This window comes from Phaenicophaeus curvirostris, chromosome Z, assembly GCF_032191515.1.
Source record: "Phaenicophaeus curvirostris isolate KB17595 chromosome Z, BPBGC_Pcur_1.0, whole genome shotgun sequence".
In the NCBI taxonomy this organism is placed as follows: Eukaryota; Metazoa; Chordata; class Aves; order Cuculiformes; family Cuculidae; genus Phaenicophaeus; species Phaenicophaeus curvirostris.
Genome location: NC_091431.1, coordinates 2,526,659 through 2,549,024, shown reverse-complemented (window position 1 = coordinate 2,549,024; position 22,366 = coordinate 2,526,659). Strand labels below are relative to the sequence as shown.

The 22,366-nt window shown below is 45.0% G+C and overlaps 1 protein-coding gene across 3 annotated transcripts in view; it reads left to right on the top strand.

Annotated features, from left to right (window-relative positions):
• The window catches only part of HSD17B4 (hydroxysteroid 17-beta dehydrogenase 4), a 201,307-nt gene that overhangs the window by 118,070 nt on the left and 60,871 nt on the right, over window positions 1-22,366 (top strand). The window contains exons 1-2 of one of the 3 annotated variants that reach the window (XM_069880536.1): window positions 15,291-15,383; window positions 20,235-20,288. The exons of 1 other annotated variant lie outside the window; for it this stretch is intronic. In XM_069880536.1, the coding sequence (XP_069736637.1) occupies window positions 15,326-15,383; window positions 20,235-20,288 (112 nt within the window). In that variant the 5' untranslated portion in view covers window positions 15,291-15,325. Of the gene's footprint in view, window positions 1-15,290; window positions 15,384-19,894; window positions 19,972-20,234; window positions 20,289-22,366 lie in introns of those variants that run through there. One more of the 3 variants, XM_069880537.1, reaches the window with a different exon arrangement.

The following is a 22,366-nucleotide window of genomic DNA, read 5'->3' as shown; positions in this document are numbered from 1 at the left end:
TGTCATCATCAAAGCTGTCAGTGTTAGGGGGAGGATGGATAAATTGCTCACAGTATGGGCTTAGATGATCTCTCTGTGATGAATGTTTACCATCTGTTGACCTAGTGCCATGGCTTCTCTTTGGTCTTACATGCTTTTCCTGCCCTTCCGAGCAGCAGAACTACTCTTCCAACAGGTCTATTCCTTCCCTTTCCTTTTTGCTCCAAGATTATATTACATTGTGTATGCATCTAAGGAGAACAGTGAATGGAATATGCTACCCACTTCTCTAAATTGCAGTTTCCTGATTTGAAATCTGAAATCAATCTACATCTTGATTTAGTTGTTAATATTGTTTTGTGTATAATCTATACCCTCATCAGCATAGTAAGCATTTAGCTGTGATTTCAGCACATACTTCTAAGCCTCTAAAAACAGTATATTTGAATGCATTACAGAGAGTATACTTTAGCATGAACATAAAATGAAGATTCCTTTTTGCATAACTATTCACAGACAAACCTTCTTGTTACAACTGTTTTTCATTGAGATTTGGGCAGGTCAGCCAACATTCATGGTTAAGTGGCAAACATCTGTGCTCTGGATAAAACAACTGTCAAAGGAGATTAAAGTTGTCCAGAAAAGTTCTGTAATATCTTATTTTCATGTTTTCCACATAAATGACGCTTCTTTGGGGAGAGAAAATTTTCTGTTGTAAAAAAGATTGTTACCCAAAAGCAACCTGTGCCCACTACTCAGAGAGTTTCTTTAGACAAAGTAACGTAGTTGTTATTTCCAGTCTGTTAAAAAAGCCTTTGCATTTGTTCTGATAGGGAATTTCTTTAAAATAATCCACACTAAATTTATAATCTATTGGTGCTGAAGTTTGCACACTGCAGATGAAAATATATAATGCAACTTTGGCATTCATATCCATAGTATTATATATTTTAGGTTACCATGTGATTTGTTTTCCTTCTGTGAAAATAAAGGAGTAGTATTTCCTTATAGGTTATGTCAAAGACCTGTCTCTGTTGCAGTAGTGCTTCTTCTATGTTGCAAACCAATATTTCTGAATGTTTAAGCCACAACTTGCTGAAGTGACCTCTCTTTTCTTAGTACTCAGTTTTAATATTTAGAGTTCTGGTTTCCAATTCTAAAGCTGATACTTAAGGGCAGGACATTCCTGAATCAATGCCCACTTTTTCTTGTAAGCTTGGGAAATACAGGAACTGAAGCATCTTGTCTAACAATCTGAATTTCTGTTTCCTATCAGTATACCAGTTTCTGGAAAAAAGCATTTTTTTGTGGCATTTCTTTCTATTATGGAGCAAATTGTAAAGGGGCAGCTCATAGTTTTGGGGTGTCCCATAATTACACAGTACCAAGCAAAGAAAGAAAGTATAACAAGTAAGAATAATGGAATTTAGGAGGTAGGTTACTTGCCCTACTCTCCCAAGCAACCAGCACTCGTTTGCTCTTTGTTTTTCTCCCCTGTGGGAAAGTCTTGATGTGGTATGTGGAGGACAAAGGTGGGGCTTCCTACAGTCACTGTGATTTAAATATAAATTTTTTTACCATCACACATAAGATCTTCCACTGTCTACTCTAAAAATCTTAACATTAAATTTAAAAATAACACTTTCCATTGGCTTCATAACAAATTAATTTCTATTTCAGTTTGTATTAAATATGTAGGTTTTAAATATGCTTTTATTATGCATATATGCTGAAACAAAATTGAAGTTGGCCCCGTGCATCACATCTTTCTTCCTACGTACTTAGTTTTTTCCTTTAGTCAGTAGGTGTTTTTTGTGCTACAAAGAAACTTCTTGGTGGATATAATTCTGAAGGTTTTGATAAATGCAGGTTGTTCCAAGAGAAAATTGTTGGCTTTTCACCCACTTGCTCTCCAGTTCCTGCTGGCATCTTTTCAGAACATCAGCCCCACTGGTCTTTAGACATGGCAATTTAGAGCTCTTTACATATCCTTTGAGATACTTTTTTTGGAATTAATTTATAGCTGATTGTTCTGGCCAAGCCACAGCTCATATTGGATGAAAAATATTGTTACATTTCAGTTATGTGAAGTTTGCTTTTTTCAGTGCAGAGAGTGTGATGAGGTAGCTGGAATAAATTGAGTAGGGCCCTATATTACACCAACAACCCCTCTTTTTCTGCATGGGAATGGCAATGGAATAGTTCTACTCCATTATGGAATAGTGTTGAAAATTATTTGGCTTTCTTGAGTTGAATTTGGTCTCTTTGCATTTGAGGTATCTATTTCAGTAGCCGGGCTTGGCTTGGGTTCTGAGGAGAGAGTCCCCTGGCTGTCGATAGACCATGGTTAGTTGAGGGTCCCTGTGATCTGCAAATACAGACTCTCTCCATTCCAGCAGTGCTTTGCTGATGTCTTCGTTTTACTTCACTGACTAGATCTGAGATACTGTGGGGTCTTTTGGGTTTTGGGTTTTCTTTTGTTGTTTTTGTTTGAGTTCAGTTTTATTTTGCAGAGAGTCAAGACCTCCGTGTCCAACCTGCTAGGCCTGCTAAGAGACTGAGAAAGTGCTTTGAGCTGGGGTGGGGGAGGAGGAGTAACTGCATTGGTACTGGGATGTAACATGAGATCAGATGTTAATTTTAAGAAAGCTGGTTTTATATCTCAAGGATCTTGATAATTCAGCAACAGAAAAATGATCTCATCCTTGGAAGTAAAGGGTGTCTCTTTGCCCAGCTGAAAAGGTTTCTCAGTCACAGGCTGCTCAACTGGATTTCAAACATACGGACACTCCCGAAGGTACATTTGCTGTGCCATCATACAAGAAACTATTAGAGAAAAGTGGAAAGGAAAGCTCAGCACTTTTGTGGGATAAAAGGCTGTGATCAGACAAAGATTTCATTAAGTTTGCTTTGCCAGCTTCACTGTGATAAGGTCTAATGCCTACAGTTAAGTGTAGGCATTTGATTTCGGCTAAGTCAGACAGTAAGTTTAAGGTCACAGTTCCAGTATCATATGACAGTGCAATGTGCAGTTTACCCCAAAACAAGAACTAAGAGGCTTGTGCTACAATATATGGAAAGAGGGAAGGAGGCACTTTAGTGAACAGTGTCAACTGAAACTAATCTTTGCAAGTGTTCAGAGCTGGGAGAACCTTGCCTGGAGAATTTAGACATCCCACCTCATTCCTGATGAGCAAAGCAAGTACTGAAGAGGAATACAAGCTACTAAAGGACAAGGTGTTTATGTTGTTACTTATTTGACTGGCTCTTCTCCATCTATCCATCTTGCTTCTCAGTTAGTGAGCTATTCCACACTTCATGTATTCTTGACTAAAACTATTCTTTACTGCAGGCTGGGGACGAATTCTCACCACAGAACACGGCCAGTCTGAATCTGTGGTGTTTGGCTTTCATTTGCATTTTTGGTGTGGTTGGGATGGAAGCTGGCTGAGTGCATATCTCTGAGAGACAACTGGAAGTTGCTGTTTATCTGGGGGGAATGAATATATGTGTGCTGTTGTGCACAGAAAAACCTTCTGTAACAGCAATTTCTGTATCAATTGTTACAGAAATTGGGGCACTCCCAAGCACAAACACAGGTTAAGAAGAGCCTAGATTGAGAGTAGCCCTGAAGAGAAGAACTTGAGTGTGCTGCTGGATGAGAAACTCAACATGAGCCAGCAATATGCACTTGTAGTTCAGAAAGCCAACTGTATCCTGGGCTGCATCATAAGAAGTGTGACCAGCAGGTCAAGGGAGGGGATTCTCTACCTCTAGTCTGCTCTTGTAAGCCCTGGAGTCCTGCATTCAGGTCTGGAGTCCTCAGCACAGAACAGACATGAATCTATTAGAGTAAGTCCGAGGAGGACCATGAACATGATCTGAGGGCTGGAGCATCTGCCCAGTGAGGACTGGCTGCCAGAGCTGGGCTTGCTTAGCCTGGATAAGAGAAGGCTCCAGGGAGACCTTAAAGCAGCCTTCTAGCACTTAAAGGGGGCCTAACTGAAAGCTGGAGAGGGGCTCTTTATCAGAGAATATAGCAAGAAGATGAGGGGTAATAGTTTTAAGCTGGAAGAGGGGAGATTCAGGTTAGATATTAGGAAGAAATTTTTTCCTGTGAAGATGGTAAGGCAGTGGCACAGGTTTCCCAGAGAAGTCATGGATGCTTCGTCCTTGGAGATGTTCAAGACCATGTTGGATGAGGCTTTGAGCAACCTGATCCAGTGCAAACTGTCCCTGCCCATGGCAGGAAGATTGGCAGGAGGGTTGGAACTGGATGATCTTTAATGTCTTTTCCAAACCAAACCATCCTATGATTAAGAACTCTAGAATGTACTTGGTGGCAGCTTAAGACAAGAGGGCATTTTAGGAGGCACAGTTTAAAAGTAGCTTATTTTTTGTGCACATTTTCTGCTTATTAAAAGAGCTGTCTGGATTTATTCCAAGTGCAGAATTTCTTGGAATTTTGGCTATTCTAAAGCTCAATATAACTGTTAACTCAGGAAGCAACTGCACTGAATCAGTTTTCTCAGGAGGCATTTCAAACCTTCCATCAATTCAGTAAACATTCAGCTCATCTGCAGATTCTATTTACCGTTATCTTGGTACTAGTGCCAATATTTCCACAGAATATGACATATGGTTATTTGCTAGTCTTTTTACCTTTTATTTTAGTCCATGTGGTTTTTATTTTCCTTTGCTTTTGCCTTCAAGGAGACTAAGTTAATGGATTTTTTTCATGAAGATTCATTTAGGATGAAATGGAGTGATTGTGTTGCAGAAGCAACACCATAACCTTTAGCTGGCACGTCCCTAACGTTTCTCCACAGGATGCATTTTCAGAGCTGTAGATATAGCAACTAGCTTCTGCTTGATGTGTTTGTTCTACTAAACTGTTATTACATACCAGCTCAGCAGTACACCATGCTCTGACTGACCCAGGGCTTCAGTCTCCCTTAAACCCAGGGTCTCTGATGGAATCAAATGAGGAGCTACCACAGCACTTTGCTTGTGCCTCAGCATGGATTTTCCACTTAGCTGAGTGGTATGTGCAATAAATGCCAAAATTAATGTTTCTTGCCAAAACAGGGACAATAAGACCTCCTGTGATGTGGGTTGTTGACAAGAGCTTTAAAAATGTTTGAGTTAGTTCCTGAGAATATATTCAGCTGTAACTGCACAGAAGACTCATTCTCTACATCTTGTCAAGAAAGCTGATTTTTCAGGTTCTGAGGGTGACAAACAATAGATTCAATGGCAAGAAAAACCTCACTTACTTAGTGCTTTCGGCTTGCAGAAAAAGAAAAGAACATGAAAGAATCCAAGTTAGAATGGAAATACCACTCTTAACTGTTCCTGCAGATGAAAGGAATCAAAAGAAACTCTATATGCTAGCTAGAAGGAATTAATCAGTGGGGATTTCTATCAGATGAAATCGTATACCTAATCAAAACAAGTAGGTTTTTCTAACCACTTTTACTGAGAAAGTAATTAGTAGGGTGAGCTGGGCCGTACAGTTGGTTTGTATGAGATGAACATTTGTGGCCAGCTCAATGCTAGGATCTCTTAATGACCTCTCTGCATGGGCAGATAGAGGATGGCTGCAGAGATAAAGGGGACATGAGGATTATGGCCTGGCTGCAAGTGAGGCCTCTTTGGTCACAGCACAGAACATCTGCGTTCAGAACCGTGGGGAATTATAAAGACCTAAGGCTGTGGGGAGGTACCATCTATTGCAGGCCATGCTTTTGTAGCGTTCAGTGAAGGGCGCCACAGTTTTTGACACGGGTTCAATATCTAATTGCTAGTCATGGCAAAAAAAGTCTTGTTGCCCCCTTTACTTATATTTGTGGAGAAATCTTTGTTCCCAATCAATAGGCGTCTACAAATCTCCATGAGCAAAACCATTTAGAAAGCAAATAAACTACTTGAAATAAGCCTTATAATCCAAACAGAAATTTTAGCAATACCATAAAATACAGAGTAAAAACAAGTCAGTCAATTCTTTCATTCCCCCTGAATAGGAGGTTCAATAGTGCTCACTGTCTACTGCAGCAGACAGTAGAACACCTTTTCAATGATATTAAGATTCCAACAGTATCCACAACAGAGGCAACCCCAAGTTTATGAAAGAGACAAAGCCAGAACAACACCAATTATCTAATCTGTCAGTCAAAAAATGACTGTAGAACACAACCAAATTTGTTTTACTGCACAATATGATAATTCAGTGTTTATAAAAGAACTTATGTACTCTATGCATTGATGCATAACAGAAAAAAACATACTCAGACTCTCATACTCAGTACTACAGAGTACTGCTTGGGGTTCTGACAAAATTTTCCTGGTGCAAAAGCCTGCTGCATCAGTAAAAAGAGTTAGTGATCAATATGTACTTGTTCAGTGTACTAAGACACAAAGTAGATTTGGTCTTCCTTTTTGAGTCATTTATTTCATTACTAGTTTCAACCACTTCAAACCCTTTTTGGCTTAGTTTGGAATCTGAATATCCTGCTATTAATCTTCCACTGTGGCTCACACATTTTAAACTCAATTTGATACTTCCTACTGATTTGTTGCTTGACACCCACTCCATTAGTTTCCACCTAACATCACTCTGCTTTGGTTAACAGTGGTATTGTTTTGTGCTCCTACCTTTTTTCAGAGTGATGTAAATATTTTCTGATAAATATATGACTTTTGGAACAAATAATTTCAACTATTAAGGGAACTCATCAAGCATCTTTCCATTCAGAGTGCTTCTTCGTATTTTTGAACTTTTTCACATAGAAAGGTTTTACTTTAGAAGCATAAAATATAGAATTGATGTACTTTCACTCCAGCGCACTTCCTGTTGTGTTTCCAGAAAAAAAGAATGTGTTGAGGGAACGCTGATTTTATTTATTGTTTTTCAGTGTGAGCTCTTTGCCAACTCTAATCCCAGTCTATGCACAAAAATGAGGAAACTATGAAAAAATTCTGACTTATCAAAAAGCCTGTTTGCTAGCCACCTAAAGAACAAATTATGCTATGGAAGCACTTCAGGGTCTGATCTTACTTGGGGTGTGTAACCACTAGCTTGCAGGCAAATTTGAGAGTAGACTCTTTTCCTTGAACAGCCCATCATCTAAAAAAAGAAAATAGGACTTAGACTATGGAACCTGAAGGAATAGAGCTGAAATGGCCTGTTCAAGATCATGTAAGAGGACAGAACCAGCACTGAAAATGAATCAGATTATCCAAGGACTTGTTTATAGCATGTAGAACTACACTGATTTACTAGATAGATACAGTTACAAAAGGGATTATGCAAACAAATTTGGTAGCGTATGGATGACCACATTAGCTCTTGTCTAAATGTCTTGAGTATTTCCAGTCTGAACTGGATGTTTCCAGGCGTGTATGCACAGTTGACTAAGCTGGGTATTTGTGTTCTTAGTTTGCATTCATTCCCTACCCTAACAAACATACTGGACAGTACAGCAATAAGCCCCTAATGCCCTAATAAATACGTATGAGCCAGTGAGTGTATGTATCGCTCAGGCGACGGCACACTGGCTACTGGCTCTCTTCTGTGCATGGAATCTCTAAAGGCACGCCTTGTGTCACAGTCACGTTGCGGGGCCACCCAGGCAGCTATTGCAGCAGCCAGCAGCTTTCTTGTCCTGGAGACCTCCCTCTCTTCTCCCAGGTGGGAGATGAGTCCTCCAGCGTAGCAACAATAAACAAAACATTGAATGTTGAGGCTGAACCAAAGCTCACGGACTGGTATGAGCTCAATCTGTTCCTTCCTCAGGAAGAGCAATCACTAACTGACTCACAGCTTCCTCCTGCCATCAAGTGCAGAGCAGACAAGCCACCATCAGCAATGTTCACTCTGCAATACACAGCCAGCTGCACTGGGCCTCTCACCGTGGTGAGCTGCATTTACATGAAATAGGCAAACTTTGGAAGTGTAATTAGTTGTGAGGGTATTTTGTGCTGATTTATACAGTGCCAGAATAACACGCATCCCATGCAAGGGGTTGTTTCTATGCACATTCAACAATATTTACCCTATTTAAAACTCAGGGGTTTTTTTGTAGACTATTTATCTGACCTGTGTTCTCCTACTTGCCTCTAGAGTTATTTTTTTGTAGTTTCTGGTGCAGACACATAACACGCTCACATGGCCAGAGGAACACCACCACACTGATGAATCTATTGGCTTGGTAAAACCAGGGTGTATTAAAAATGGTCCATTTGACTCGACCTGCATTTTTAGATTTCTCATATAAGGATTTAATTTCTTGTCGTGTGGCTTCTAAATATACTTAACATTTTAGTCATTTTACTGCAGCACGATGCACCCTCTAGTGTCCAAATTGTAAATTGCAAGAAAAGTATATTTCATTTGGCATCATTCCTCTCCATTCAAATTAACGGCATGAAATAAAATCACAGGCGATATATCTCTGTTCCTAATCCTTCTAAAGGAGTGAATGCTAAGGAATAATTGAGGTCAGAAAGCTAATTTATTATAGTTTGGAAGTCTCCAAATAGCCATCACTTGGGTAACTATGACCTTTCTGTGGGGCAGGCAAGAAAGCACTAGCAGAGAAGGAGATAATCAGCAGCAAAGCCATTTTTTCTTTCTACTAGCTCCAGAAATAATTCAAACTTTACAAACTGTAAAAGAAATGTTAATCATGAATTAAAGATAATCTATGCATAGAATCATAGAATCACTAGGTTGGAAAGGACCCACTGGATCATCGAGTCGAACCATTCCCATCAATCACTAAACCATGTCCCTCAGCACCTCGTCCACCTGTGCCTTAAACACCTCCAGGGAAGGTGAATCAACCCCTTCCCTGGGCAGCCTCTGCCAGTGCCCAGTGACCCTTTCTGTGAAAAATTTTTTTCCTGATGTCCAGCCTGAACCTCCCCTGGTGGAGCTTGAGGCCATTCCCTCTTGTCCCGTCCCCTGTCACTTGGGAGAAGAGCCCAGCTCCCTCCTCTCCACAACCTCCTTTCAGGTAGTTGTAGAGAGCAATGAGGTCTCCCCTCAGCCTCCTCTTCTCCAGGCTAAACACCCCCAGCTCTCTCAGCCGCTCCTCATAAGGCCTGTTCTCCAGCCCCTTCACCAGCTTCGTTGCCCTTCTCTGGACTCGCTCCAGAGCCTCAACATCCTTCTTGTGGTGAGGGGCCCAGAACTGAACACAGGATTCGAGGAGCGGTCTCACCAGTGCCGAGTCCAGAGGGAGAAGAACCTCCCTGGACCTGCTGGTCACACCATTTCTGATCCAAGCCAAGATGCCATTGGCCTTCTTGGCCACCTGGGCACACTGCTGGCTCATGCTCAGTCCCTGTCAACCAACACCCCCAGGTCCCTCTCCTCCAGACTTCTCCTAGTCTGTAGCTGCTCAGGGTTGTTGTGCCCCAAATGCAGGACCCGGCATTTGGCCTTGTTAAACCTCATCCCACTGGTCTCAGCCCAGCGGTCCAGCCTGTTCAGATCCCTTTGGACCCTCCTGACCCTCCAGCAGATCCACACTTCCACTCAGCTTAGTGTCATCTGCAAACTTGCTAAGGGTGCACTCGATGCCTTCATCCAGGTCATTGATAAAGACATTGAACAGGGCTGGACCCAGCACGGAGCCCTGGGGAACCCCACTTGTCACTGGCCTCCAGCTGGAGTTAACTCCATTTCCCACCACTCTCTGGGCCCTCCAGCCAACCAGTTTTCCACCCAGGAGAGTGTGCGCCTGTTCAGGCCAGAGGTGACAGTTTCTCAAGCAGAATGCTGGGAGAAACTGTGTCAAAGGCTTTACTGAAGTCCAGGAAGATACATCCACAGCCTTTTCCTCATCCAATAGGGACGCAGAGGGAGAATGTAGATGATTTCCCCAACAAAATGAGCTAGTCAGCTGGTCTGAATTCTGGGCGCTCCTTACACCATCCTCTGTTCACTGAGCACCTTCTAGATTTAAGGCAGACAATGCAAAGAAGCAGAAAGTTTACAGTTCCCAGAGGCTCGGGCTCACGGTGTTCTCAGTCAGCCAGGTGAATGAACAAGTAAGATGCGAGAGCTCCGTGAGGGCCCTGTCCACAGTTCAGACAAAGTTTGTCATCAGCTGAGTTGTGTGGGTAATGCTGGAAAATCTGAACTAGATCTACTGCTGAGATCCAGAGCAGTGGCCCCATGAAACTCCAATACAATTACATTCTCCGTAACGCTGTCTCACACTACACCATGCCTGCAATGTTATAATGAACAGGCATATTCATTCCTTCTTAACTTGCTCACTGATTCCACAAAATAAAATCATCTCGGCTATTCTTTTCTTCCTGATGCTCTTCCCCAGCTTCACCATGGGGTCTCTCCCAGGGGGAGCAGTCCTCTGTGAACCCCTCCAACATGGGTTTTATCCATGAGGTACAGGAACAGATTGCTCCAGCATGGACCCGCTGCAGAGTCACAATTCCTGCCAGAAAACTTGCCCCAGCACAGGCTTTTCTCTATACAGGCTCACAGGTCCTGCTGGGAATCTGCTCAGGTGTGGGATCTTCACATGGTCACAGTCTCCTTTGGGCATACATCTACTCTCTCTTTGGGTCCTCCATAGGCTGCAGGGGAATACCCTGCCTCACCATGGTCTTCTCCAGGGGAATCTCTGCTCCAGCACCTGGATCACCTCCTCCTTCTGTTCTGACCTCAATGTCTGCAGGGCTATTTCTCTACAAGTTTTCTCACTTTTCTCTCCCACCACTAGCATGCAGTGTATTTTATGGTTTCTTAACTACGTTACCACCAAGGCAGAACTGTCCGGGCTGTGGGGCTCAGCCATGCCCTGTGGTGGTGGGATTAGATCTTTCTGGAACCAGTTGTACACAGCCTCTCCTCACAGAGGGCCCTGCAGCTCCCTGCCAGTGCCTGGGCAGAGACACTCAGTCTCTGTGTGAAGAGGATAAGCCTGGTGGGGAAAAAGGTGGTGTGTTTCACATTAACTATCTGCTCTAAAGAAGTCTTGCAACCAGGAAAGCAATCGCTGAAAGACGGGATTTGGATTGAGAAACAGTAAATAAAGCAAATAAATAACACAACATAGAGCATCAGATTAACGTAAAATGAGTAAATGAAGATTAATTTGAAATGCAGGCCTAATGTCAACATTCAGGCAGCCCAATCTTGAAATCCCTACCCACCTCCAGCCTCTTCAGGCATCTGTGCAGATCCGCCTGCGGTGGAGCAGGACAGACAAGCTTGCCTCATCCTGTGTTTCACAAGCAAAGGTATGAAAATAAGGTGAGTAGGCAGGGCAGGAGCCTGAGAACAGTCACCTCCCTGCTTCATCCCCTCAGCTTGGAGCCACTGGGGCAAATGTTCATAGAATCATAGAATGGTTTGTGTTGGAAGGGGCATTAAAGATCATCCAGTTCCAGCCCCCCTGCCATGGGGAGGGACACTTCCCCCTGGATCAGGTTGTTTAAAGTCTTACATAGCCTGGCCTTGAAAACCCCCAGGGATGGGGCAGCCATGACTTTCTTGGGCAACCTGTGCCAGTGCCTCACCACCCTCACAGGAAAAATAATCTTCCTGATATCTAATCTAAATCTCCCCTCTTTCAGCTTAAAACCACTACCCCTCATCCTACCACTGCACTCTCTGATAAAGAGCCCCTCTCCTGCTCCCTTGTCAGTCTCCTTTAAGTAATGGAAGCTGCTCTCTAAGGTCTCACCAGATCCTTCTGAACTCCAGCTCTCTCAACCTGTTCCTTGTATGGGAGGTGCTCCAGCCCTCTGACGATCTCCGTGTCCCCTGTCTGGACTCACTCTAATAGATCCATGTCAATCCTGTGCTGAGGACTCCAGAGCTGGATGCAGGACTCCAGGTGAGATCTCACCAGATGAGAGTACAGGGGCAGAATCCCCTCCCTTGACCTGCTGGTCACAGTTCTTTTGATGCAGCCAAGGATACCATTCGCTTTGATAGCAAGATGGTGACCAGGGGGGTAAACTCCCTCCCACTGTAGAGGAGGAACAGGTTCATGAACACCTGAGGAAACTGAACATACGTAAGTCTATGGGATCTGATGAGATGGATCCCAGAATCCTGAGGGAATTGGCCAATGTGGTTGCCAAGCCACTTTCCGTAATATTTGAAAAGTCATGGGCAGTCAGAAGTCCCTGGTGACTGGAAGAAGAGTAACACTGTGCCCATGTTTAAAAAGGGTAGAAAAGACAAGCCTGGGAACTACTGACCTGTCAGCCTCATCTCTGTGTCTGGGAAGATCATGGAACAGATCCTCCTAGAAGTTATGCTAAAGCACATGGAGGACAGGGAGGTGATTGATGGCAGCCAGAACGGCTTCACCAGGGGCAAATCCTGTATGACCAACTTGATGGCTTTCTATGATGGGGTAACTGCAGCAGTGGACACAGGTAAACCAATGGTTGGGATCTATCTAGACTTCTGTAAAGCCTTTGACACGGTTCCCCACATCCTTCTCTCTAAATTGGAGAGATATGGATTTGATGGGTGGATGGTTTGGTGGATAAAAAAATAATTGGATGGTTGTATTCAGAGAGTACTGGTCAATGGCTCAAAGTCCAGATGGAGATCCATGACAAGTGGTGTCCCTCAGGGGTCTGTACTGGGACTGGTGCTGTTTAATATCTTCATCAATGATACTAACAGCGAGATTGAGTTCACCCTCAGCGAGTCTGCAGATGACATCAAGCTGAGTGGTGCTGTTGCCCCTGTAGAAGGATGGGATGTCATCCAGAGAGACCTGGACAGGCTGGAGAAGTGGGGCAGTGAGAACCTCATGAGGCTTAACAAGGCCAAGTGCAAGGTCCTACACTTGGATCGGGGGCAACCCCTGATTTCAGTACATGATGGGGGATGATGTGAGAGAGCTGCCCTGTGGAGAAGGACTTAGGGGTGCTGGTTGATAAGAAGCTCAACATGAGAGGGCAATGTGCTCTTGCAGCTCAGAGGGCCAACTGTATCCTAGGTGGCATCAAAAGAAGTGTGGCCAGCAGGTCGAGGGAAGTGATTCTGCCCCTCTATTCCTCGCTTGTGAGACCTCATCTGGAGTTCTGGAATCCTCAACATAAGGATATGGAGCTGTTGGAATGGGTCCGGAGAAGGGCTACAAAGATGGTCAGAGGACTGGAGCACCTTCCATATGAGGACAGGGTGAGAGAGTTGGGCTTGTTCAGCTTGGAGAAGAGAAGGCTCAGAGAAGACCTTCTAACAACCTTCCAGTACCTGAGAGGGGCCTACAAAAAACAGGAGAGGGGCTGTTCACAAAGACTTGTAATGATAGGACGAGTGGAAACGGGTATAAACTGGAAAGAGGCAGATTTAGACTAGACATAAACAGGAATTTCTTCACAATGAGAGTGGTGAGGCCCTGGCCCAGGTTGCCCAGGGAAGTTGTGAATGTCCCATCCCTGGAGGTGTTCAAGGCCAGGCTGGATGGGCCTTGGGCAGCCTGAGCTAGTGGGAAGTGGCCCTGCATGGCAGGGGGGTTGGAACTGGGTGATCTTTAAGGTCCCTCCCAACCCAAACTATTCTATGATTATATGAGTCTTCCATGACTATGCCATGTGGATGGCATCTCCTCCCTCTGGATTGCACCCTTTTGTTATGGACAGCACCCCTTCCCTGTGGATAGCATAGCTCCCTGGAGATAGCACACCTTCCCTCTGGGTGGCATCTTTCCATCTGGAAGGCATCCCTTTCCTCTGGATTAAATCCAGTCCTTCTCGTGGTAGCATCCCTTCCCTTTGGATGGCATCCATTCCCTCTGGATAGCATGCCCTCCTTCTGGATCACATCCCTTTCCTGTGGGTGGCATCCTTTCCTTCTGGACAGCATCCCTTCGCTCTGTATGTGATCTATTCCCTTGCGATAGCATCCCTTCCCTCTGGGTGGGTTCATTCCCTGTAGATAGCACCATTCCCTCTGGATCACATCCCTTCCTTCCAGATAGCAGCCTTCCCTCTGGATCACATCCCTTCCTTCTGCATGGTATCCCTTCCGTGTGAATCACATCCCCTCCATCTAGATCACATCCTTCCTTCTGGATAGCATCCTTCCCTCTGGATAGCAACCTTTCCTCTGGATATCATCGTTCCTTCTGGGTAGCATCCTTCTTTCTGGATTGCATGCTGTTACATCCTGGGTTGTGACACATGCCTTCCCTGTGGATCGCATCCCTCCCCTCTGGATCGCATCCTTTCCCTCTGGATTACATCATTCTGTCTTGATAGCACCCTTCCCTCTGGATCACATCCTGTCCCTTTGGATTGCATCCCTCCCCTCTGGATCGCATCCCTTCCTCTGGATCACATCAGTCCCTCTGGATCACATCATTCCCTCTAGATTGCATCGTTCTGAGTCCAATGGGATGAGGTTTAACAAGGCCAAATGCCGGGTCCTGCACTTGGGGCACAACAACCCTGAGCAGCTACAAGACTAGGAGAAGTCTGGCTGGAAACTGCCTGGAGGAGAGGGACCTGGGGGTGTTGGTTGACAGGGACTGAACATGAGCCAGCAGGGGCCCAGGTGGCCAAGAAGGCCAATGGCATCTTGGCTTGGATCAGAAATGGTGTGATCAGCAGGTCCAGGGAGGTTCTTCTCCCTCTGGACTCGGCACTGGTGAGACCGCTCCTCGAATCCTGTGTTCAGTTCTGGGCCCCTCACCACAAGAAGGATGTTGAGGCTCTGGAGCGAGTCCAGAGAAGAGCAATGAAGCTGGTGAGGGGGCTGGAGAACAAGAAGAGCGGCTGAGAGAGCTGGGGGTGTTTATCCTGGAGAAGAGGAGGCTGAGGGGAGACCTCATTGCTCTCTACAACTCCCTGAAAGGAGGTTGTGGAGAGGAGGGAGCTGGGCTCTTCTCCCAAGTGACAGGGGACAGGACAAGAGGGAATGGCCTCAAGCTCCGCCAGGGGAGGTTCAGGCTGGACATCAGGAATAGCTTTTTCACAGAAAGGGTCATTGGTCCCTGGCAGAGGCTGCCCAGGGAGGGGGTTGAGTCACCTTCCCTGGAGGTGTTTAAGGCACGGGTGGACGAGGTGCTGAAGGACATGGTTTAGTGTTTGATGGGACGGTTGGACTCGATGATCCGGTGGGTCTCTTCCAACCCGCTGGTTCTATGATTCGATGATTCCCTGTAGCGATCGCCCTGCCCTCCGGATCGCATCCCTCCCCCCTGTCCCGCCCCCACAGCCCCGCCCCTCCCTCCCGCTGCCGGCGGGGGCTGCGCATGCGCGGGGCGCTCCTCCCCGTCCCCGTTCCCCTCCCGCCCAGGCCCGGCCCGGCCCGGTCCCGGCGCGGCCAGCGGAGCGCGGGGCGATGGCTGCGGGGCTGCGCTTCGACGGGCGGGTGGTGCTGGTGACCGGCGCCGGCGGAGGTGAGCGGCCCCCGCTTCGCCCCCGCCGAGACCCCCCTGCCCTCCCCCGGCGGCCTCTGCGCTCCCCGGAAAAAAAAACAACAGGGCTTATTCTCGCGAAAGAGGGCGGGAGGGAGGTGCCGCGGCTGTACGGGGGTCGCCGGTCGAGCCACCTGCTGAGCCCCGGTGCTGCGGGAGGGAGCTGAGCTGACTGGAGGTCAGCCTGGGGTCGGGGGGCGCCTTGGGCTGGGGTCCCGAACCTCATCCAGCCCCTGCGTGGGATGCCTCGGGCTGGGACCTTGAAGCTCATCCAGTCCCTCCATGGGGACCTTAAAACTCGTCCAGTCCCTCCGTGGGGACCTTAAAGCTCGTCCAGTCCTTACATGAGGGACCTTGAAGCTTGTCTAGTTCCTACTTAGGGACCTTGGAGCTCGTCTGCTCCCTCCGTGGGGACCTTAAAGTTCGTCCACTCCCTCCGTTGGGGCTCTAAAGCTTGTCCAGCCCTTACATGAGTTACCACCTGACCTTACCAGTCCTTACAGCGCACCAGAACCATCCTGTTCTAACCAGTCCCCGGGACCTTGAAGCTCAAGCTCCCTCCAGTGACCTTACAGCCTGTCCCAGACTCCCCCGTCCGTGGACCTTAAAGCCTGTCCAGTCCCTCCGTGGGACCTTAAAGCAGTCCAGTCCTCCGTGGGTACCTAAGCCTGTCCACCCCATGGGACCTTAAAGCTCATCCAGTCCCTCCATGGGGACCTTAAAGCCTGTCCAGTCCCTCTGTGGGGACCTTAAAGCTCGTCCAGTCCCTCTGTGGGGGCCTTAAGGCTTGTCCAGTCCTTACATTAGGGACCTTGAAGCTCGTCCAGTCCTTACACGGGGACCTTGAAGCTCATCCAGTCCCTTCGTGGGGACCTTGAAGCTCATCCAGTCCCTCTGTGGGGACTTTGAAGCTCATCCAGTCCCTACATGGGGATCTTAAAGCTCATCCAGTCCCTACGTGGGGACTTTGAAGCTCATCCACTCCCTATGTGGGGACCTTGAGGCTCATCCAGTCCCTCCGTGGGGGCGTTAAAGCTCATCCAGTCCCTCCATGGGGACCTTAAAGCTCATCCAGTCCCTCCGTGGGGACCTTAAAGCTCGTCTAGTCCCTCCGTGGGGGGCTTAAAGCTCCTCCAGTCCTTACATGAGGGACCTTGAAGCTCATCCAGTCCTTACATGGGGACCTTGAAGCTCATCCAGTCCCTCCGTGGGGACCTTAAAGCTCGTCCAGTACTTACATGAGGGACCTTGAAGCTCATCCAGTCCTTACGTGGGGACCTTGAAGCTCATCCAGTCCCTTCGTGGGGACCTTGAAGCTCATCCAGTCCCTCTGTGGGGACCTTGAAGCTCATCCAGTCCCTCCGTGGGGACCTTGAAGCTCATCCGGTCCCTACGTGGGGACCATGAAGCTCATCCGGTCCCTACGTGGGGACCTTGAAGCTCATCCGGTCCTTACGTGGGGTCCTTGAAGCTCATCCAGCCCCTCCGTGGGGACCTCAGTGTTCATCCAGCCCCTCCGTGGGGACCTCAGTGTTCATCCAGTCCCTCCGTGGGGACCTTGAAGCTCATCCAGTCCCTCTGTGGGGACCTTGAAGCTCATCCAGTCCCTATGTGGGGACCTTGAAGCTCATCCAGTCCCTATGTGGGCACCTTGAAGCTCATCCAGTCCCTATGTTGGGGACCTTAAGGCTCATCCAGTCCCTATGTGGGGACCTTGAAGCTCATCCCGTCCCTTCGTGGGGACCTTTAAAGCTTATCCAGTCCCTGCATGGGATGACTTGGTTTGGGACCTTAAAGCTCGTCCAGTTCCAATCCTGGACACTTCCCACTGGGTGGGAGATGTTGCTCAAAAGAGCAGTCCACCCTGGCCTGGGGCACCTGCAGGGAGGGGGACGTCCATGGCTTCTAACACTGAGGTCATTCCGGCCTTGTCCCCAGGGAAGTGGTGGGTTCCTCCACACTGGACACTTCGAAGGCTCAGCTCAACAGAGCGCTGGGACATCTCGTTTAAACTAGATATGACTTAAAAAGGTTGAACTGAATGATCCCAGAGGTCTCTTCCAAACTGGCATTTTATGATCCTGCTTGTGCAGGCAGCCTGTTTCAGTGCCTCACCGTGCTCACCATAAAAAATTTCTTCCTAATGTAGAATCTCTATCTCCCCTCTTTCAGCTTAAAAGCATAACCCCTCATCCTGTCCCTGCACTTTCTGATAAATAGACCCTCCACAGCTTTTCTGTAGCCACCTTAAGTACAGGGACACCACTCTGTGGTCTCCCTGGGGCCTTCTCCAGGCTGAACAAGACCAACTCTCTCAGCCTTTCCTTCATATGGGAGGTGCTCCAGCCTTTGGATCAGCTTGTCCTGCCCTGCATACTCTTTTGGTGTTCTAATTCCTTTCAGTTTTGCCTTGGACCTAGTGGTCAACGCTTGGTGTGGTCTGGCACAGTGTTGTTCCAGAGGGATTTGACATCTGCCAGCACCATTGAGGAAGGCGGCTCCCAGCCTACTGCTGCCTTCCCTGACCTCCTCCAGGGAGGCTTTCTGAAGGCACTGAGGAGAGTGCAGCAGGGAGGTGGAAGGACTGGGAGGGTTTTCTTTCCACAACAGGACTGGCCTGTGCTGTTGGTGGGCTGGCGGCCTGGCTTCTCCAGGGAAGGTGGTTCTGCAGTGGAATGCTTGGTTTTGCCAGGAGATGTTTAGTATTTGTTGTTGTGGTGCAGAGTTGGCTGGCTGAGAAGTTTTTTTTGTCTTTTTTTCTTATTCCTTTACTTACATGATTTAACCTTTGCCTACTGTGGTATTTCCAGCAAAGATAGGAGCTGTGAGTGTGGATGAGAGAGAGGCAAAGTTTGTAGTTGTGAGCAGCTAAAGGATCTTGTTGTCCCATCATTTAACAAGATTCTGCCTTCCCACAGCAAAGTTTTGCTCTTCTTTTTGTGGAGCTGTGCATAGCCAGAGGGGTCTTTTCAGGAGCCTAGAGTATGTGATGTTTTGCAGAGAGGGACCAAGAATTTGAGGAAAGCATTGAGCATTTCATTCATGTTACCTGAGGGTGACAAATCTGAGAATAATTGAGGCCAGATCTTTGTAAGGTGCTTTTTAGCTTTTACTAGGCCTATATTTGTGTGCTTCTCTGTGTAACAAGTCTCACTGAAAAATAGGTTAAGAACTCAGACAATAGGAAAAGAAAGCCACTTTGGCAATAACAAAGTGCTTCTAAAAAGCACTGAATGGAGCAAAAATTGCTTTTGATGAGTGTGGGTACAGTGACTCTCCTATTTTGTTTCTATTTTCAGGCTACTTAAAAATAGTTTGTTGGATATGTTATTTCACAATATTTTTTTAAGTGGTTGATTACATGTAAGCTGAGATAAAGGGAGGCCCTAGTAGCTTCAGATTTAGTTTGTTTCACTTTTATTTAGTTTACAGCACTGCAGTTAGATTTACTGCTAATAGTGTTCTTTGTAGATATTAAATTTTGAATTGGACTTAAGTGAAGAGTTCGTAACTATGAATTTATCTAAAATATCTAGATCACTAGCGTGTTTTAAAGTGAGACCTGTTTTCACATACATAAGCATTTAAAAATATAGTGGTTTCTTTTAATTTTGGGCAAATCCCTTGTGAAATTTTGTTGCTGACTGTCATGCAGCAATCTCATTGTTTATGCAATTCAAGCAAATTTTTTTTTTAAGATTAGTTTTGATTCTTAAAGATTTAGTCCTTGATCGCCAAATGAGAATACCAGCACGTATAACATGGTCTGAGGTTTTTGAATGTCTTAATTGTATGGCTTTTCAAAACAAAACAAGAAGTTTAAGAAGTTTTCTTTGACTCTGGTTATATCAGGCAGTGGACATACATGCAACTAACATGATACTTTCCATTCCAGAGGTTCATAGCAACGTTAAGGAAAATTCCAGTTTGATGGTGTGAGGTCAACGTGTTTTGAAACACTCTAAACAGTTTTGGGTCCTTTCTTCCATTTTTACTTTTGAGGGGTATCTTTGAATGTTTTGATGAGGGGTGAAGAGACACTGTTGCACTGTTAAGAAACTTTTTTCCTAGGCTTTGATAATCTTTGCATCATTCAAATTTATGTTTCTTTTCTGTATCTTCAATAACTTGACTGGTACAGAGGGTTCATAATCTGTTGTAGCAGATAATCTGTAGAATCTAAACCAAAATAAAGGTGCTAGAACATAGCTTTTGTATGTGAGGCAAAAAGGGCAGTCTTGTTTTGGGCTAGGTAAACTGTGTGTGCATCTGGATAACTATATTAAGTGATTCATTTGTATTTGAATAACAGGTGAGGATCTGTCAGTACATCTTCTGTCATGGTTAAATTTTGTTGTATTTAACAAAATTTAACAAAAAGGCTAAATTTAACCAGGGAAATATCTTATTCACTTAGAATGTAATTAATTAACTTGAAACATCCCCTCCTTCTTCAAGGTTACATCAAGACTTTAAACTTTCTGCTTTACAAATGTATTTTTCTGTCACAAGCGCAAACTCAGCAGCAGACAGCTTTCCCTGATGCTTCTGCTGAGTGCAATAACAAAGAGTAAGCATGGAGATTTATTTTCTTCTTTCTGTCTTTACTGAAGGTGTGTCTACAATTTACCTGTTAGTTTTCTTTTATGTTTTGAACTTAAGTGAAACTTTTAACTTCTGGGGGAAATAGTGTTTTACTTTGAACTTTTAAGATGTTTGTGTTGATGTTGTATGTTTTTCTTCATGAAATTAATTTTTATGGAGCTTTTCCTCTGAATTGTGATCCCGGAGACAAACTGACCTTTTTTAAAACTTTTTATTCTTTTAAACTAGGCTTGGGTAGAGCATACGCTTTGGCTTTTGCAGAGAGAGGAGCTTCGGTAGTTGGTAAGTTTTATGTTAACTAACTTGATCTAGACAATAACCTTTGCCTTTTCACATGGCTCATATTCAACTGTCCATGCCCTTTTTGACAGTAACCTTTGTTATTTAATAGTCTTCTGTCTTATCTTTTGCTATTTAAATTTTGCTTCTGAGCTTTATTTTCTTATGAAACAAGTTGCCCAAGTTTGTCCAAGGCTTTGTCTTTGCTGGTAAGCCAATTTGAAACAGATTATTTTCAGGACTTGACTATCATCCATGCATACCAATTCTTACTGTGAGTTGTGGTTGGAGAGGCTTTTGTCTTAGGTGAATAGTGTTCAGAAACTTTGAATATGACTGGTTGAAAATGTAAATATGTGTCTTCTGGTACCTTCTCCTTGGCAAAAATTTATTACAATGTTACACAGTACCAGGAGCCCTCAGAAAACACAGAATGTGCTGAAAATGCACAGCACTGTTTCTTTCTGCAGTACATTGCACCTAAGAGCCATTTGGTCTCAATGACAGCACCAAAAAGCTCTTGGTAAAGCATTGCTGATAGTTCCATAGTCATTTGGTCAGACCTGCTTCAGGGAGTATTTAGTTGTGCAAAATGCTGTATTGCAGGCTAATTCTGAAGGTTAAGTTATATTCTTGGGCACACTCTGGCAGTTGGCATTGCCATTTGACTGCCTGTGAATGAATTTATACAGCAATTGTTGATGAATTCAAGGTTAAATGTTTAAACAGTTTATGGACAAGAACTTGTTCGCTGCTTTTTTAGTAGTTTTCTAATAAAAACCTCAATCTCAGTTTACAAATTCCATAACAAAAATTTGTTTTTACTTTATTGATTAAATATGAGAAGTCTGTGCATAGACAGCTTCAAAAAAAATCTAGGTTTTTTTTTTCCAGGTAGTTGTCACCTTTGGTACTTACATGATTTACTAGGAACATCAGTACTTCATCTCAAGTTCATATTTAACAAAAAAAAAAAAAAGCAGCCCAAATATTGAATTGTATGAGCTCTGTGTAGCTGGTAGTGCTCTGACTTTCTCCTTTATCTGTTGATAAAGGAGAAATACTCCTTTATCTCATATCCTTATTGCACAATAGCTAAATGAGTCCATTAAGCATTGACTGTCTGCAGGGGAGTTCTTGTTTTCCCTTTGGAAACTGCCTCTCACCTCTTCTTACAGTAGTGCTTTACAGTTGCCTCTACCTGCTTGTAGTTATTTTTCTTACTCTTCTCTTACGATTCTGATTTCAAAAAGTTGAGAAGTTACTTTGTAAAGGTGTCTTTTTTTTTTTTCTTTTAACCAAAGCATGTATGAGACTCGCGTCTCTTTAAAACAAGTTCCCTTTTTTTAAGTTATGGAAATGCGTGTATGCTTTAAGAACAATGATCAAATGGTCTAGAGGGAGGAATGCCAGAAGGTTCCATCGTGGGAGCTTCTGCCAAGTCCCACATTGCATCATTCTGTGAGTGAGTTGTTGTGTGGTTAGAGTGACTGGTGCAACGCAAGTGGAAATCTCCCTGCTCTTATCACCTAAAGGCTGGCTGCCTGCCACCACGTTTTTTGTCATGTGTCATCTCTTTCATAGTTCTCATCGGGAAAAGTTGGAAGCAGGATGTAGGGAATGCTTTAGTTTTGTCTTGCAACCTGTGTTTTGTCCCAGCTGTACCATTTCTTCCTTTGAGCCTACCTGAGGACTCTTAGGTGTTGCTGTTTTAGTTCTGATTAGAGCCATGCTTTTGAAGCATCTCTCCTGATTTTTGTTTATTGTTTTTTTTTTGTTTGCATTGTGGGATCATTTTGAAGTGGGTCGGTGGAGTTCCTTTGAAAACCGAACAAAGATGCGATTTAGCAGTGCACCTGAATTGTTTCAAATGTTTGTTTGATTTGTTGCACCAGACTAGAGCAAGAAATGAGCTACAGGTACTGTAGATGTCAGGTCCTCAGCACCAATTTTTTCACTGTGCAGATTTGATTCTGCTGCTCTGCGTTACTTGCTAATAATGCACCCATAGCCTTTAGAGGAATTTCTCTTTGTGATTCAAACGATAACCATGCTCTGTCACAACTGCTATGGTATCTGGC